At 51.8% G+C, this 14,609-nt stretch overlaps 1 protein-coding gene across 2 annotated transcripts; it reads right to left on the minus strand.

Moving 5' to 3' along the window:
• Window positions 1-2,253: 2,253 nt before the first annotated feature.
• On the minus strand, window positions 2,254-13,078 carry PPIH (peptidylprolyl isomerase H). Of its 2 annotated transcripts, XM_087755789.1 has the most exons (10): window positions 12,924-13,076; window positions 12,237-12,301; window positions 11,594-11,617; window positions 11,035-11,079; window positions 10,561-10,603; window positions 7,886-7,978; window positions 6,279-6,366; window positions 5,457-5,497; window positions 4,082-4,170; window positions 2,254-2,443 (listed from the first exon to the last, which is right to left on the minus strand). In XM_087755789.1, exons 1-9 carry the CDS (start codon window positions 12,987-12,989, stop codon window positions 4,102-4,104), a joined length of 534 nt encoding a protein of 177 aa, XP_087611915.1. In that variant the 5' UTR covers window positions 12,990-13,076; the 3' UTR covers window positions 2,254-2,443; window positions 4,082-4,101. The 2 variants fall into 2 exon arrangements, with proteins under 2 accessions (XP_087611915.1, XP_087611916.1); XM_087755790.1 differs by lacking the exon at window positions 11,594-11,617 and having other exon boundaries at window positions 12,924-13,078.
• Between the last annotated feature and the right edge of the window lie 1,531 nt (window positions 13,079-14,609).

Here is a 14,609-nt window from a genome sequence, read left to right on the forward strand (position 1 = left end):
AGGCGAGGGGCTCAGGCGGCGCCAAGCTCAACCCAGCACAACAACCAGTGTGGGTTTATGGACATAGGTCTTGTCAAGCTACCTTGGTGACTTTTCCACGAGATCTCCAACTCAGCCAAAGAAGGAAAGAGCTTTAAAACAATAATATAATCCTGCAAGGGATCTGCATCAGAATTCTGACCTTAATGAAGAAATTAGAATGGTATCAAAATTGGATGTTGCTCAGTAAATCAATTGAAAAATAAAATATAATGGCAAATAGGGAATCCAGCATGCGAGACCCTAGAGGGAGAAAACTTCAAATCTCAGTGATGAAGGCTGTGAGGAAGACGTAGTGTGAAGATATTGTTAGCTGCTGAGTGGCCCACATTTTCTTCTGTAAGCTAACAATATCTTCTGGGGGGCAACGCTGTAGGGCCCAGAGGCTCATCTGATCCTCAGGTGAATAAAGAGGCAATCAGAAACGCTGTCTTCAGTTGCAGCATCCACAGCTGGAGGAAGACGCTGGAGCTCAGAGAGAGAAGATCCATCATCTGCTCTACAGCACGAGATTCCAGGACTTGCTACATACAACATAACTGAAGGGGGGCTTCATCATCGGGGAATTAAGCCCAAAAACGTGGTCTTTGAGAAACCTTTCAGCCAGCAGATAAGGAACAGCAAGATACATAAGCTGGAAAGCTGGAACTCTGCACATCCAGCATCAAAGAGAAACATAACGGGATATAATTAGCCATTGGAACAACTTTCAAAGAGGTTGTAATGGATTTGCCGCTGTTAATTAATTTGGGGAAGCTCTGTGACCCCTGCTATGCGGGAAGTGAGACTGAGAAAGTGCTGCTGAGCGGACCCAGAAATAAGCTGCTTTCCCTGGTGAAAAAGTACAGTGAGTTTGGGTACCTGCAGGCAGGACTGCAAGCCTCAGCACCGCAGCTGGCAGGCAGAGCTCCCTCGAGCCACCTGGAACCAAGCTCCTGCCTAAAGCCCAGAGGCAAGGGCCATCTGGACACGTTTCCTGAGCAGGACCGGCAGCTGAGTTTCTCTTTTTTGGTCACTTCTATCTCACAGCTGTCACCTGAGTCTGGTTTCCTCCTCCCTGTTGGGAATTTTCAACCCTCATCTTACAGGAAAGAACCCTCTGCAAAGTCTTTTTGGGCCTGGAGAGGAAAGGGATGGTGCGCTTCGTCTTTCTTTCATCAGCTGATGTTCTGCAGGTACAAGAAGATGAGATGCTTCGGGCTGCAGAGAAGTGAGCACGAGTGTCCTCAGCAACTGTGCAGTCCCAGGAACGGAGATCTGGAAATTCTGACAGCCAGAGTCTGCTTCAAGGACTTCAAACAGCCACGAGATAGAAGGGCACGCCAAAGCACGCCTGCGGGTCTGCCCTCCGGTACGTCGGCGCTTGCTCTCCAGTGCTGGATGACGCAAAGACTGCACCTCCCAGGACAGCCCCGCACCACTCTCCTGCTGCCCAAGGAGCGATGGGATGTATCCGGATGGGACGAGGCGCCTGCACAGAACAGACTTTGGCCCAACTCCTCAAGTTGAATCGGCTGGATGAGAAAACTCGCGCTGTAGCCCAGCCCCCAGGAGGGCTGCTTTCTTGTCCCTCGGCGGGTAGGTGAGCTTGCAACCCAATTCTGGGAGAAGAAAGTCAGTTTCTCCACCAACCTGCAGCCTCAGCTGTGCTCTTTGTAACCATGCAGGACAAGGAGCCCCGATTTCGACTCCTACAGCATAATCGTTCTCTGCTTTCCAGCCCAAAGCCTTGCTCTAACACCCTTGTGGCACGCAGGTGAATTCCCCTAACACCCATGGCATGTAACAGCCTGAGGGCCTAGCGCCGCGACGTGCCAGGGGAGCTTTTACAAACGACGCTCATTTCCAACACAACTCACCTCAGAGCCCAGCAAACTCATGGTGATGGCAGGCTGTGCCATACCAATTTCTTGTCCTTCAATAAGGCTGCACGTAGAAAGGTTCCGGAGATTCCTAAGATGCCAAAAACCTCGCTGCCGGGCAGCCTTATTTACCTGCTGAGTAAAGGAGCTGGTGGGGCACAGCACTGCCACGCTCCTTTCACCCCTTCTTTCCCATTTTGCAAATGCCCAGCAGCAATGCCCCTCAACACCACGCACAGTCAATGTCCCCTACCGAACCAGCTAGGGATAACCCGCGTCGCTGGAGATGCTATAGCCCTTCTCACCTGAAGAATCTGTTCCCAAGCACGTTAACTGATGTGCGCTGCACACGTATTTAACAAAATTCTTTATTTACATTTCAAAATGTAAAAAAAAAAAAAAAAAGATGCCAATTATTAAATAATTTCAGAAGAACGTCAAGAGCGCAGATCTGGCCTGCGAAGGACTGGTGCAGTGGGGGGAACTGGCTGGAGTTGGAACTGCACGGGACCAGCACAGGCCTAACCACCGGTGAAGGAGCACTGAAACGAAGAAGAAACAGGTCTGAAACGTCCGACAGCCATTCCCAACTCATCCTACAACAGCAGGACTGCGCAGCAACACTGGATGCCGCTACGGGGATATTCAAGCGAGTGCTGGTTGCTGCATGCACTAGCTCACGTCAAACCCGAGCTAGAGAAGCCAGAAGTCCTCCTGGGTCTCCATGCCAGGCATCTGCATCTACCTCTGAACTTAAAACCAACAGCGCCTGTTTCTCCGGGCTGATTTTAAAGCATCTCGACAAGTAGCGGATTTAGCTGTCTGAAGCTGGGCGAGACGAATGCCGTTCCTGTCTACAGGCAGCTGAGAGGGAGCAGGGTGCAGAAAGGCAGTTGCTAAGACCTGGCTGGGACGTAAGCAAGGTGGCACCAGCCTCGTACCTAGAAATGAAAAGCTTCCAGGCTCAAGTTGGATGTTGGCCAGAGATCACGCACTCCAAATTGAAATGATCAACACGTCCGGGCCTGAGGACAACCCTAAAGAGGCCCGGACCCATCAGCACAGCTCTGTCCATCTGCAAGAAGGCCTGTTAGCAAGGTTGTCCCTATCTTCAAAAGCCTATAAACGCCACCAGAAGTACCAGGGAAACGAAAGAATGATTACATTCCCTGGTGTCGCTTCATCAAACAGGAGGAGCTCCCAAGAGTCTGAAGCGCTGCAGATCTGAAAGACTTTATTATTGAAGCAGGGCCGCGTCTTCGTGGGCAATTCCAGATGTCTTTGGAAATCACTTAATGGAAGGTCAAAAATTGTGGGGATTTGCTTTTGTCAGTGCCTGCCTGCCTGCTGAAATTTGAAAAATCAGCAACCAAAAGGCTAATACAGCAGATTTTTGACAAGCTGCAGCCTGACACATTGAAATCTAGACAGATTTGTTTAAATGCTTGTGTTTTTTACGGTGAAGTGGGCGGACAAAAGGAAACAGAACACTGTACGTTAGCCTGAGCTCTGTCTTGAGCCTACTGGTTCAACCACGAAGCCTGAATAATAGTAGATGTTGGAAACAGCTCCCTTCAGATGAGGACAGTGGTATTTTTTCCGAGTTAAGGTAAGACTATGCAACATGATAATTCCTCGGCCCTTCAGTGGTGGCAGTCCTATGGCTGCACTGAGCAAGGAGGCTCAAGTCCTCTCTTTCTCCTCTTCTTTCCTTGATCCCTGCCTGCCCCACACATGGATGCTCCGCTTTCTGTAGCAATCGGAGCGGTCATCAACCTGCAGGTCAAAGTGAAGCCTCCCACCCCCCCAGACCGTCTGGGTAATACCAGCTGGATTCCTGCTGCAGTTCCCTTTCATCCACCGGTTTCTAAAGCCGAGGCTTCAAGGCAGCCCAACCCCATCCGAGGCACAGCTCCCACAACCCCATCTTCCCCTTGACCGCAGCCGCAAAATCTTATCCCTCTAGCGCTGCCTTTGGTGTCTGCGTAGCTCGGAGGGAAGCCAGTTCAGGGAGTTGAGCTGGCAAAAACCTAACGCTGTTAGAGAGGCATTTTCTGGTGTTTCACTGAGCTGAGTCAGCTCTCTGCAGACTCGAATGTGAAAATAAGTCAAGAGAAAAGTAAGGAGCAGAGCAGCCCACAGTTCAATTGCACTGGGTGCCCGTGAAGACTGAGACTTACCACACTTGTGTTTCGTTGCTTCACATCTCTCCACACTGAGAGATCACAACTGGCAGCTTGGGTTTGTTATTTGGACCCGTAGGCACGTTCTGGGGACAAACAAATACGTAACGTTAAACCTCACAGAAGCACAGCAAATCCAGTGAGCGACAGGGACTTGAAGACTGGCTAAGAGCTGTCTGTGCACCATCAGGAACAGGGAAATCTAGACACAGCTCTGCGTAACACAGAGGCACCGTCATGCGTTTTGGCAACGAACCTGGCCCTAAGGCGGTGAACTCTCTCTGTGCGCAGAGGTTTGGGATACAGACCAGACCCTGATCCTTTGAATGGGAGGGAAGGAACAGAGCAAAGACGGGAGAGCTCCTCATGAGATACAGCAGGCATCCTGTCCCTTGAGGCTGCTCTGGCTTAAATCTTTCAAGTTACTAATTACAGCTGCGACATGCAAAGCAAACTTGTGTTTGTACAGAAGGGGAATCCAAATAAGAAACAGTCACAAAGCAACCCTCGTTCTGAACCTCTCGTTCTGCTGGACTCGGCTGCTCTTTCATGAGTCTCTTGCTTGTTTCCTTTCATTTAGTGATGGCACAACGCAGGCACACCACAACCCTTCCATCGGTGCTTTTGGGGAAGAGGGCTGGCAACACATGGATTGTATTATGCTGTACAGTTCCTTGCGTGCGACCTTTTCTCAATGCCTAACGGTTGTCAGCTCTGTTTGCACCCCACTTCTTGGATTCACTGACGGCAGAGGCCCTTGTGCACACGATCCCATGCGTGTGCCATGAAGTTAGCGTCTGCTGTCTTGAAGAACTCACTGCTATTTGTTAAATCTACTCATCATCCTGCCGTGACACCCAGTCACAACGTTGGCAGCAACCACCACCCCGAGCGTATTTATCTTCAGCTTCTGGAAGCCCATCAGAAGATTAGTTTAATTTTTCTTATTAAACATGCTGATCACGGATCAGCAGAACTGATGATTTAGCATCCACTGAATAATCCCAGGCAATGGCACAGAAGTGATCTGCTTTACGCTCTTGTCTGAGTTGCTGATGGAACAGCTTTTCAATTCAGCTTCCCGAACAAATGCAAAGCGTTGCAAATAAAGCCACAAGAACACAATCCCCGCTCAAAGACTAACCAGCAACCACGGGACCATAGCGTTTCTAAAGTCAATCTACATGAGCCTTTGCCTCAACAGATTTCCTGCTATTTTATAATGATGACAACCGATAATACCAGTTATCAGCACTGGTATTCCCCGGTATCCTGTAAACAGATAGCGGGAGAGAACAGAACAACCCTTGTTAATCTTCTACGTGACTTTTCAATGTGGACATTCACAGAAAAATAGGTGAATTCAACTTACTTCGATTTTTCTCATGACCAACAGCCCGTCGACAATTTTACCTAGAATGAGAAAAGGTATCCATTTCAATATGGCCAGTTTTCACCTTTGCTCCCCGCCCCTCGTCACAGGTACGCGTGTTTTTGTTCCTCCTGAAAAGTCCTGTGCAGTGTATAGCTATTGGGCACTTCAGGGTTCGTCACTGATCTCTAAACTGATGAAGGAAACACTCCCTCTTAAAACATCTTCCACATTCAGAACAGATTAAGTGCATTTTCCCATGTGTAGAAATCTAGGGTTTGAGACCTACTGCCACCAGCTGTGCTAAAACACAGCACGAACTACCTCTCTATCAACACAACCTTTGTAACGATGCAAAAACGGCAATGAACGATATCAGTGTTACTTAAGAACTGGAGGAAGTACTAAGTAGGACACCAGTTTAAAGGCTGGCCTTGAAATCCTACAGCTCAAGTGGCAGTAGCTGAAAAGTCAGCGGATGTGGTTTCACAGAATCACTATCTAAAGCTGAAAGCTCAGTCCTCCCTGACAGCGGAGAAGAAAGGTATCCCTTCGCTCATCTGCCTGTCCCTTCTGCACCGGCACGAGGATTTATGTAGTAACGTGGTACACCGATCAAGGAACCGATCTGGATTAAAGCTAACCTGGGAAAAAAAATGTTTCATTTCAACACTGATCCATCTCAGTATCTGGCTTCACAGACACCTCCGCTAGCACAAGCAAGGGGGGGAAGAAGAAGCGGTCCACGGCTGTTGATTTTAGCAGCTGCGCCACAGGAGCGTCCGTGAGCTGGTACGCCAGGCCTCCGCTGCAGGTACTCACCAAACACAACGTGTTTTCCATCCAACCAGTCACATTTGGAGCACGTAATGAAAAACTGGCAGCCGTTGGTACTCGGACCACTGTTTGCCTGGGGGTTGAGAATGGCAAAATATGAAAAGTATACCAATTAGGAGTTGCCAAAACTGAAGGCAGAGGCATCTCACATAGGAAAGAGCTGTTGCTCTAGACCTAGCCTAGCTTATTTTTAGCTTATTGCTACAAAAACCAAAGGAAGCAAGATACTCATCTGCAGGAGAGCGGCCTGTGCTGGGACATGGCACGCCAGCAAGTCTGGTGGTGCCAGCGCGCGCAAGAGCCCCGCCACCAACTTTTTATTATACTTCTGCGAAGGCATGTTCAGCACAAGACTGTGCTGAAATCCGGGCTCTAGAGCATGCTCCTGAAAAAAGGCTAAATTTTTTGACAATGAGTACTTACTGCTGCCGTATTGTCCTGGGGAAAACTGAAAGCCAGGAACCAGGGCAGAAAAAAAGAAGCTGATTTCTGCTACTTGGAAAGTTTCCTCAGAATAAAAAAAAAACAAACAGGTGTCTGTTCTGATGATCAGGATGAGAAAGGTAACAATCATATTGGCACAGGGTTCACAGGAAGGGTGTCACGCAGATGTGAAATTTAATTCGCACACGAGCATTTGCGCTCTGCTAAGAAAACTTCCCTGCAACACTGAAGTCCATTTCAATTTTTCAAAGCTCTTTTGACAACCAGGAGGTACCGAAGCATGTTTCTGTGCTGACAAGTGAACTGGGCAAATTTTGCAGCTGCAGGACTGCACAGGACACAGTCACATTGGATCTTTTACTTACTGCTAGCCACCTTCGAAGGATCCAGCTGGGATGGACCATGGTTTGGCCCAGCAGAATGACTCCAGAGCCATGCCGCTTTAACACGAAGCTGGTAATACCAGCGTGGGATCCCTTCTCCCACACTACAGTACGCTGGTTGCTTAGCTGTGTCATGACACCTCTTTTTGGGCCACGTTTTGAACTGGATGAACAACTAATCCAAACGGTAAATGCCCAAAGCAAGTGGTTTTAAGGGCAGGGCAGCTGAAAGAGCTGGGGAAGAAGCAGTTCTGGATAGGAACACACCGAAGCACTGGCTCCACTTGCTTTCTATTGCAAAAGTCAGTGTATTGTTCCTACCAGACAACATGCAATGGTTGCAGTTTTTCCCACAGTGTTGAACAGGAAGCGTATGTTATAAAAGATACCATGGTAACGCTGCTATGGCTTTGAAACTCCCAAATCTCTTTGTTTCATCCTTGCTGAGGTCAGTGTTTGATAACAGTATCAGGGAAGAAAAAACGCCACCACTTGCCACTGTAGGAAAACCCTAAGAATCAAGCTGTTCTGAAAGCTGATGAAAGCCTGCCCCAGCACTGGGACAGGTAAAAAAGAAAGGATGCTGCAGGATCGGGACTGTTGTGTTACTCAACACATTAACCCATGAGTAGCCTTCTGACTAGTAGTTACGAAGCAGGTCTTTCAGACCTCGTATCCAATGGTGAGATTTCTGTTGTCTGGCGAATAGTTTATACGCTTGGGAAAAGGGCACAGAGGAAGTAGCAAAAGTTTTTTTAGACTCACCATAGAGAGCAGCCCAGGAGCAGAGTGTTTCAGCTTGAAGTTTTCATCTGCAAAAGGACCCCTATATATACTGGCTACTCCAGTGCCATCTCCCTGCATGAGAGAGGTGTCCAGTCAGCCACAGCACTCAATTCAATTTAAAATTTAAATTTAAAATCCCCAAGCAAAAGGACAGGGTTAAACTCAGCCCAAAATGGATGTTGTACTGCCATTTACATACACCAGCAGTGAACACATTCAAGGTTTCATTTCTGAAGAGGAACAGAGACTGGTTTCTAACTATCCGGTACATCGTTTGCCATCCATACGTTGGCAGAACCCCCCCGAGACAGTAAGCATTAAGTACAAGCCTCCCAGAGTGAGACGAAGGCTATAGATCGCTTGGTATGGACCCACCTGGACTGGCAGGGAAAAGGGAGGGGACGTAGAAGTATGGGCTGGTGTGACAAGGAAAGCAGAAGTGGTTGTGTGGAAAAAGTCAGCAGATGGTACGCTTACTTATTTCACCTTATTTTCTGTGATTTTACTGGAAATAGGGAAGCGATGTCTCTGTTCATCAGGGACAGTTTCTAATTTTTGCTGTACTTTCTAGCAAGTCGAGACATCTTGTACTTGCTACAAGCCCTAGCACTCAGATCTCAAGACCCTTATAAATTAAAGCAGCATGGTACATAACAGCTGCGGACTGCAAGCTTTGACTGCTCACGGGTTTAAAACTTTGCAGAAGCCTGACGCACGGTTCACGTAAGACACGCCGCTTGTGCGACTGCTGAAAGGCCACTCTGCCCTTTGGTCCGGCGTTGCAGAGACACTCCTGGACGATGCCAAAAGGACCGGGCAAGGACCCTTCAGCAGAACAGCCCTCAAGATGCTGCAGTGGGGGACCCTTCAGGGAAAGCTGCAGAAGCAGCGCAAACAGGTACCCCTGGCAGGGGTCAGTTAAATTTCCTATTCCGACAGTAATTTCCCTTTCTGTGTTGGTTTTCCCCTTCTGTGTCGCTTCAGCCCCATTTCTTCTGCCTTACTGCAACCTGTCTCCCTTCATTGCCTTTCTACTTAACGTATACTTTCTTTATTAGGCCAAACTTAACAGGAAAATAAGATCCCAGTAATACACCGTGCACAGCTCCACACCTTTCGCTCTGCTTGCCTAGCCCTTGCTCCTTTTCCTCCTATTCTCTCTGGTTTTCTGAAACTGTCAGCTCTGAGACAGGAACACATACCCTGTCCTAGTGGTCAATGCCACCGTTCTTGCTCCCCAAGTGGCTCTGCCAGAAGTGTAATTTATAAATTACAAATATTGGTGCAAGCTGTAATGCTTGTTGAGCTCCAGTGGAAGCACTAAAGCCCACTGGGACATCTGAGCAGCATCACAATTAGCGACTGCCTAAAAACCTGGTGTGGCTGAGCCACCCGCTGTGCGGTCAGTTCTCTCAGTGACCTGCATACAACCAAGCTTTATGAATTTTGTATTGAAAAAGCTTTATCAACCCCCTCACAGTTTGAAACACTTCCAGAAATAAAATAATTTTCCTGGGTCCTAGGACGGTGAAGAGACCCAGCGGTCCTCCGGCCTTCCCCATACACTCTGCTTACCCCCACGTCAGAGCATGACCACCACTGCGGGCACAAAGGCTTCTATTTTGAGACAATTTAATAACAAAAAAGTTAGTTTTGATTTAAACTCTCTCTTGTGCTCGATGCTTGGTTCCGTACTTTGGGTCTCTCTCCACAAAGCTAGCAGAAATTCGCAGGGTGTCTTCTTTGGGGGGGACAGGAGAAGGGAGAAGGACAACAGGGTAAAAAAAAAAAATCTCTGCAAGTCTGAAAAGCCTCTAGCTGTACTGCCACGCTTTGTTCCGAGAGGAAGTATTTTGGGAAGGAGAAGGTATTTTCACTCAAGACTCCAGATCTGTTTTCAAGTACACTACAGTCTGTTGCAGTAAGATGGCAGCAATGCTAAGAGGAAACTTCCAGTTCCTACTGGGTACCTGTCCTGGTTTCAGCTCGGATAGAGTTAATTTTCTTCTTAGTAGCTGGTATAGTGCTGTGTTTTGGATTTAGTATGAGAATAATGTTGATAACACACTGATATTTTAGTTGTTGCTAAGTAGTGCTTACACCAGTCAAGGACTTTTCAGCTTCCCATGCTCTGCGTGGCGCACAAGAAGCTGGGAGGGGGCACGGCCAGGGGGGCTGACCCAGGCTGGCCCCAGGGCTATTCCACACCGTATGACGTCATGCTCAGTACATAACTGGGGCGAGTTGGCCGGGGGGGAAGGGATTGCTGCTCGGGAACAGGCTGGGCATCAGTCAGGGGGTGGTGAGCAATTGTGTCGTGTATCACTTGCTTTGTACATTATTATTGTATTATTATTATTATTATTATTATTACTACTACTACTACTATAATTCTATTTTATTTTACTTCAATTATTAAACTGTTCTTATCTCAACCCAGGAGTTGTCTGACTTTCACCCTTCCAATTCTCTCCCCCACCCCACTGGGGGGGAGTGAGTGAGCGGCTGGGTGGTTCATAGTTGCTGGCTGGGGTTAAACCACAACAGTACCTCAAAAGAGAGCCAACAGATCCCACAAATCGGCACGGACCCTTGGAAACAGTTGCATATTACACCGTGTAGGAAAAGCACCAAAGGAATATAGAAGTACATACGTTTACAAAGTCACCTCCTTGGATCATGAAATCCTTTATTACCCTGAAGAAGTAAAAGAATACTTAGTTCTCAGGAGACAAATGCCTCGAGAAGCTTAATATGTGGTAAAAAGGAGTTCTGCTTCGCAGCACAACAGAAGTTCTCGGGGTCTATGAATGCTACAGTCTAAAATCTACAACAAATACGAACTATGGGTTGCTATCGCGTAATTTGGGACCCATTGCTGTTCGACCAGGGAGAGCGATTAGGCGACAGATGCCAGAAAACGATCTCCGACCTGGCACAGCAGGAGCGGGGGGATCCCTCCCAGCGACCGCAGCGTACACAGCTGACAGCCCCCCCGAACCCACCCAAGGACGGTATCAGCCGTGACCTACAAATGCCTCCCAGACCGTAACGCCTTGAGGCAGGCCTCAAAACCACATCTAGCTCAGACTGCTAGTTAAGTGCCGAAACAAAAGCAGATGAATTACCTGTGGAAAGTGCTTCCTTTATAACCTATAGGGACACCATCTTTCCTGCAAGGAAATAAAAAGGAAAATCACTGCAACTGCAATATCCCAACACAAAACCCTGCCAGGAACTGAGAGTCCCCCAGGGCTGCCCTGTACGTTAGGAGCTGCCTTGGCAGACAACGAGGCAGCCCAGCTGCTGGGGCCCGGCCCTGAGCTGGTGCTGTCACGAGGCCAAGGGAAACCTCCAGTGGGCTCTGCCCGTGAAACAACACGGTTCCCTCCAACATCGATCCCATCATCCGGACGGGATGCCACTGCAAGGGGCAGCAGGAGCGGGTGGGATTTGCAGACAGGGCTTTTTAAAGCAACCTGAGCACGAACAAAGCCATGCCTAAAAGGGAAAGTCTGCCATCTCCGCGACTGACCGAGCCCGTCACAATTTCACCAGAGCAGATCTCTGTAACTCTTTCATTTTGCACTGGTATAGTAAGAAAAACTTCCAAGCGAGCCTTCTTCCCACTCACCCAGCCCTGTTTCTCTGAGGAGGCTACTTAAAACCACCCTATCACCCACTTACCTGAATTCACCCGTACAAAACTGCCTGGAAAACAAAAAAGAGCCGAGCGTGAGCCCCATTGGAACTCCGAGGACACAGAGGGCTGCATTCAGCAAACACGCGCTGACCGTTGGGCAGGACCTTCCTTACTGCACCGGGGATATCCCCCATGAAACGGGAACCAGCAGTAAGTCCTCCCCACTTCCATTTCAAAACAGAGGTCTGCACTTGGTGCAGTTGAGGAGGTCAGATATTTAACACCGAGGTTGTAAGAGACGGAACATGGACCAGGCACTGTGTTTCACAGAGAACAGGGTATATTCATTTCTCCCGTGCAAGTGGGATGTCCAGGTGGCACATCGTTCGGCCAGCAGCAGAGAACTCTACCATGACATTAAGGCACTGCCTTTTATAAACGCACTGAGCGTATCAGAAGCTCCACAGAGGGAGCAGAGCGGGACTGGAGTCCTTCACCTTCCAGCCAGATGGGCTCCCCTGAGGGATCGGGCTGCTGCATATCTCTCTGGGAACGGAGAGAGGAGCAAAGCAGCTGCAGCGGTTCTGGGGGGCAGGCAGTCGCTCTGCCACCAGAGACACTCCTGCACCGTAAAGCCTCGCAGCCCAGGTCCGGGCTGAGCCGCAGGGAACGCCGGCTGCTCCTTACCTGAAGTTCTCTGCCGTTTTGGGTACGACGTCGGCGAACAGCTCGATCTTCATGCGGCCGACCTCCTGGGGAGACGGTGGCCAGATCGGCCTTCGGGGCCCCGCTCCCGCGCGCCAGCCTCCCCACCTCAGCACCCGGGGAACTCCCACAGATTCAGCCTCCTGCTGCAACCCCCCATCCCTGCGAGCCCCCTCCTGAGGCACCCCTGCACCCCCCCCCGCAGCACTGCTGCAAACCTTCCCCATTGCACCCCTGTAACCCCGCAGCCCCCCGACGCCCCCCTGCAACTCCCTCCCGCTGCACCCCCGCAGTGAACCCCCGACCCCCCCGTGCACCCCCGCTTTGCACTCCTACCCCCCCAAAGAACCCCTGCAGCCCCGCACCCTGCACCCCCGCAAGCCCCCTCCCACAGCACCCCTGCAGCCCCCGGCCCTGCACCCCTGCAGCCCCGCACCCCTGCAAGCCCCCTCCCCGCTCCCTGGGGGCCCCGTTCCCGGTGCTCCCCTGCCAGCCCCCGCCCCGCTGCACCCCCACGACCCCCGCTGCTCCCCCGCAGGCCCCGGCCCGGCCCCAGCCTCCGCCGCGCAGCTCCCGAGCCGCGCAGCTCCCGAGCTCCGCCGGGGCCGGGGCCGGGGCCGGGGCCGGGGCCGGGGCCGGGGCCGGGGCGGCGGCAGCGCCCTCGCCCACCTGCCCGCCGATGGTGACATCGAAGAAGACGACGGGGTTGTTGGGGTTGGAAGCCAGCACCGCCATTGCGGTCGCCTCTCCCGGAAGCGGAAGTGGCAGCGGAAGCGCAGGCAGGGGCAGCAGGCAGCGGCAGGGGGCGGCAGGGGGCGGCAGCAGGCAGCAGCGGGCGGCAGCAGGCAGCAGCAGGCAGCAGCCGCAGGCAGCCCCGCCCCACGGCCGGCATTGCGGGGAGCCGGTGACCCGAGAGCATTTCGCCTCCGGACCCAGCCGTCCCTGGAGCCAGTCCTGCGGCAGTCGCTGAGCCGTGGCGCCAGAAGGGTGCCAGAGACGTGCCAGAGGCGTTCGGGGTGCTGCCCCGTCTTGGTTGCCCGGGGGTCCCTCCCAGGGCAGACAGAACTCCACCAGCTGCCCCAGCGTGGGTCCCTCCCGCGGGTGCAGTCCTTCAGGAGCAGACTGCTCCAGCGTGGGTCCCCTGCAGGGTCGCCAGTCCTGCCAGCAAACCTGCTCCAGCCTGGGCTCCTCTCCACAGGGCCACAGCTCCTGCCAGGAGCCGGCTCCGGCACAGGCTTCCCATGGGGTCACAGCCTCCTTCGGGCATCCCCCTGCTCCGGCGTGGGGTCCTCCACGGGCTGCAGGTGGATCTCTGCTCCACCACAGACCTCCATAGGCTGCAGGGCACAGCCTGCCTCACCGTGGTCTGCACCATGGGCTGCAGGGGAATCTCTGCTCTGGCCCCTGGAGCACCTCCTGCCCTCCTTCTGCACTGACCTGGGTGTCTGCAGGGTTGTTCCTCTCGCATGTTCCCACTTCTCTCTTCGGCTGCAGTTGCTGTTGTGCAGTTTCCCCCCCCACCCCCGTTCTTAAATACGTTATCCCAGAGGTGCTGCCACCGTCGCTGATGGGCTCGGCCTTGGCCAGCGGCAGGTCCATCTTGGAGCCGGTGGCATTGGCTCTATCAGAGGTAGGGCAAGCTTCTAGCAGCTTCTCACAGAAGCCACCCCGGTAGCCCCCCGCTACCAAAACCTTGCCACCCAAACCCAATGCACCCTTATGGACAGCTCCAAGCTTCCCAGAAGCAAAGCCCTTATTTCCAGGGCCGGGCTGCTGCCCTCCATCCATTGGTGTCGGCTCCGCCGGGGAAACCCCTGCCTGCTCCCTCCAGGATGGCTCCCTGCCACTGGGGCTTTCCTGGGAAGCTTGGCAGGGCCGTGCTTCAGCAGGGTTCAGGGCCTGATTTTCAAGCATGCCTCCTCCTTGATTTGAGCAGACATATTGCAGTGCAGAGGGTAGATATGAAATCTCCAATGGCCGGGTTGAGATTTGCATGGGCTCTGGCAAGCGGCACCTGAGCAGAAGGTCTTGACGTGCATCAAGGCGACCGTGAAAGTCATTGCGTGGGCCTTGACGGAAGGCAAGGACTTTGACTTTGTCTTCAAGAACTTCGGCATCCTGGTGTGTCGAGGAAGGAGAGTGGTCATGAGGTTCTTCGAAGAGCTGCTCCGAGACGTGGATAAGACAGGGGTCCTGGCTGATGCTTTTCTCCGTGTACGTTTGTCATGTTTTCAGTGCTCCCTCTAACTCCCTTGCAGCCGGATCAAAACCATGACCTTGGGCAGGTTTTCCACTGTACTCGTGGCTGGCGTGCCCTCCTGCTTCCAGAAAGCCATGCCTCAGGGACGAGCTTAT

The sequence above is a fragment of the Nipponia nippon genome, unplaced genomic scaffold (genome assembly GCF_047370975.1).
Source record: "Nipponia nippon isolate SJK-2023a ecotype South Korea unplaced genomic scaffold, ASM4737097v1 scaffold_19, whole genome shotgun sequence".
NCBI classification, from domain to species: domain Eukaryota; kingdom Metazoa; phylum Chordata; class Aves; order Pelecaniformes; family Threskiornithidae; genus Nipponia; species Nipponia nippon.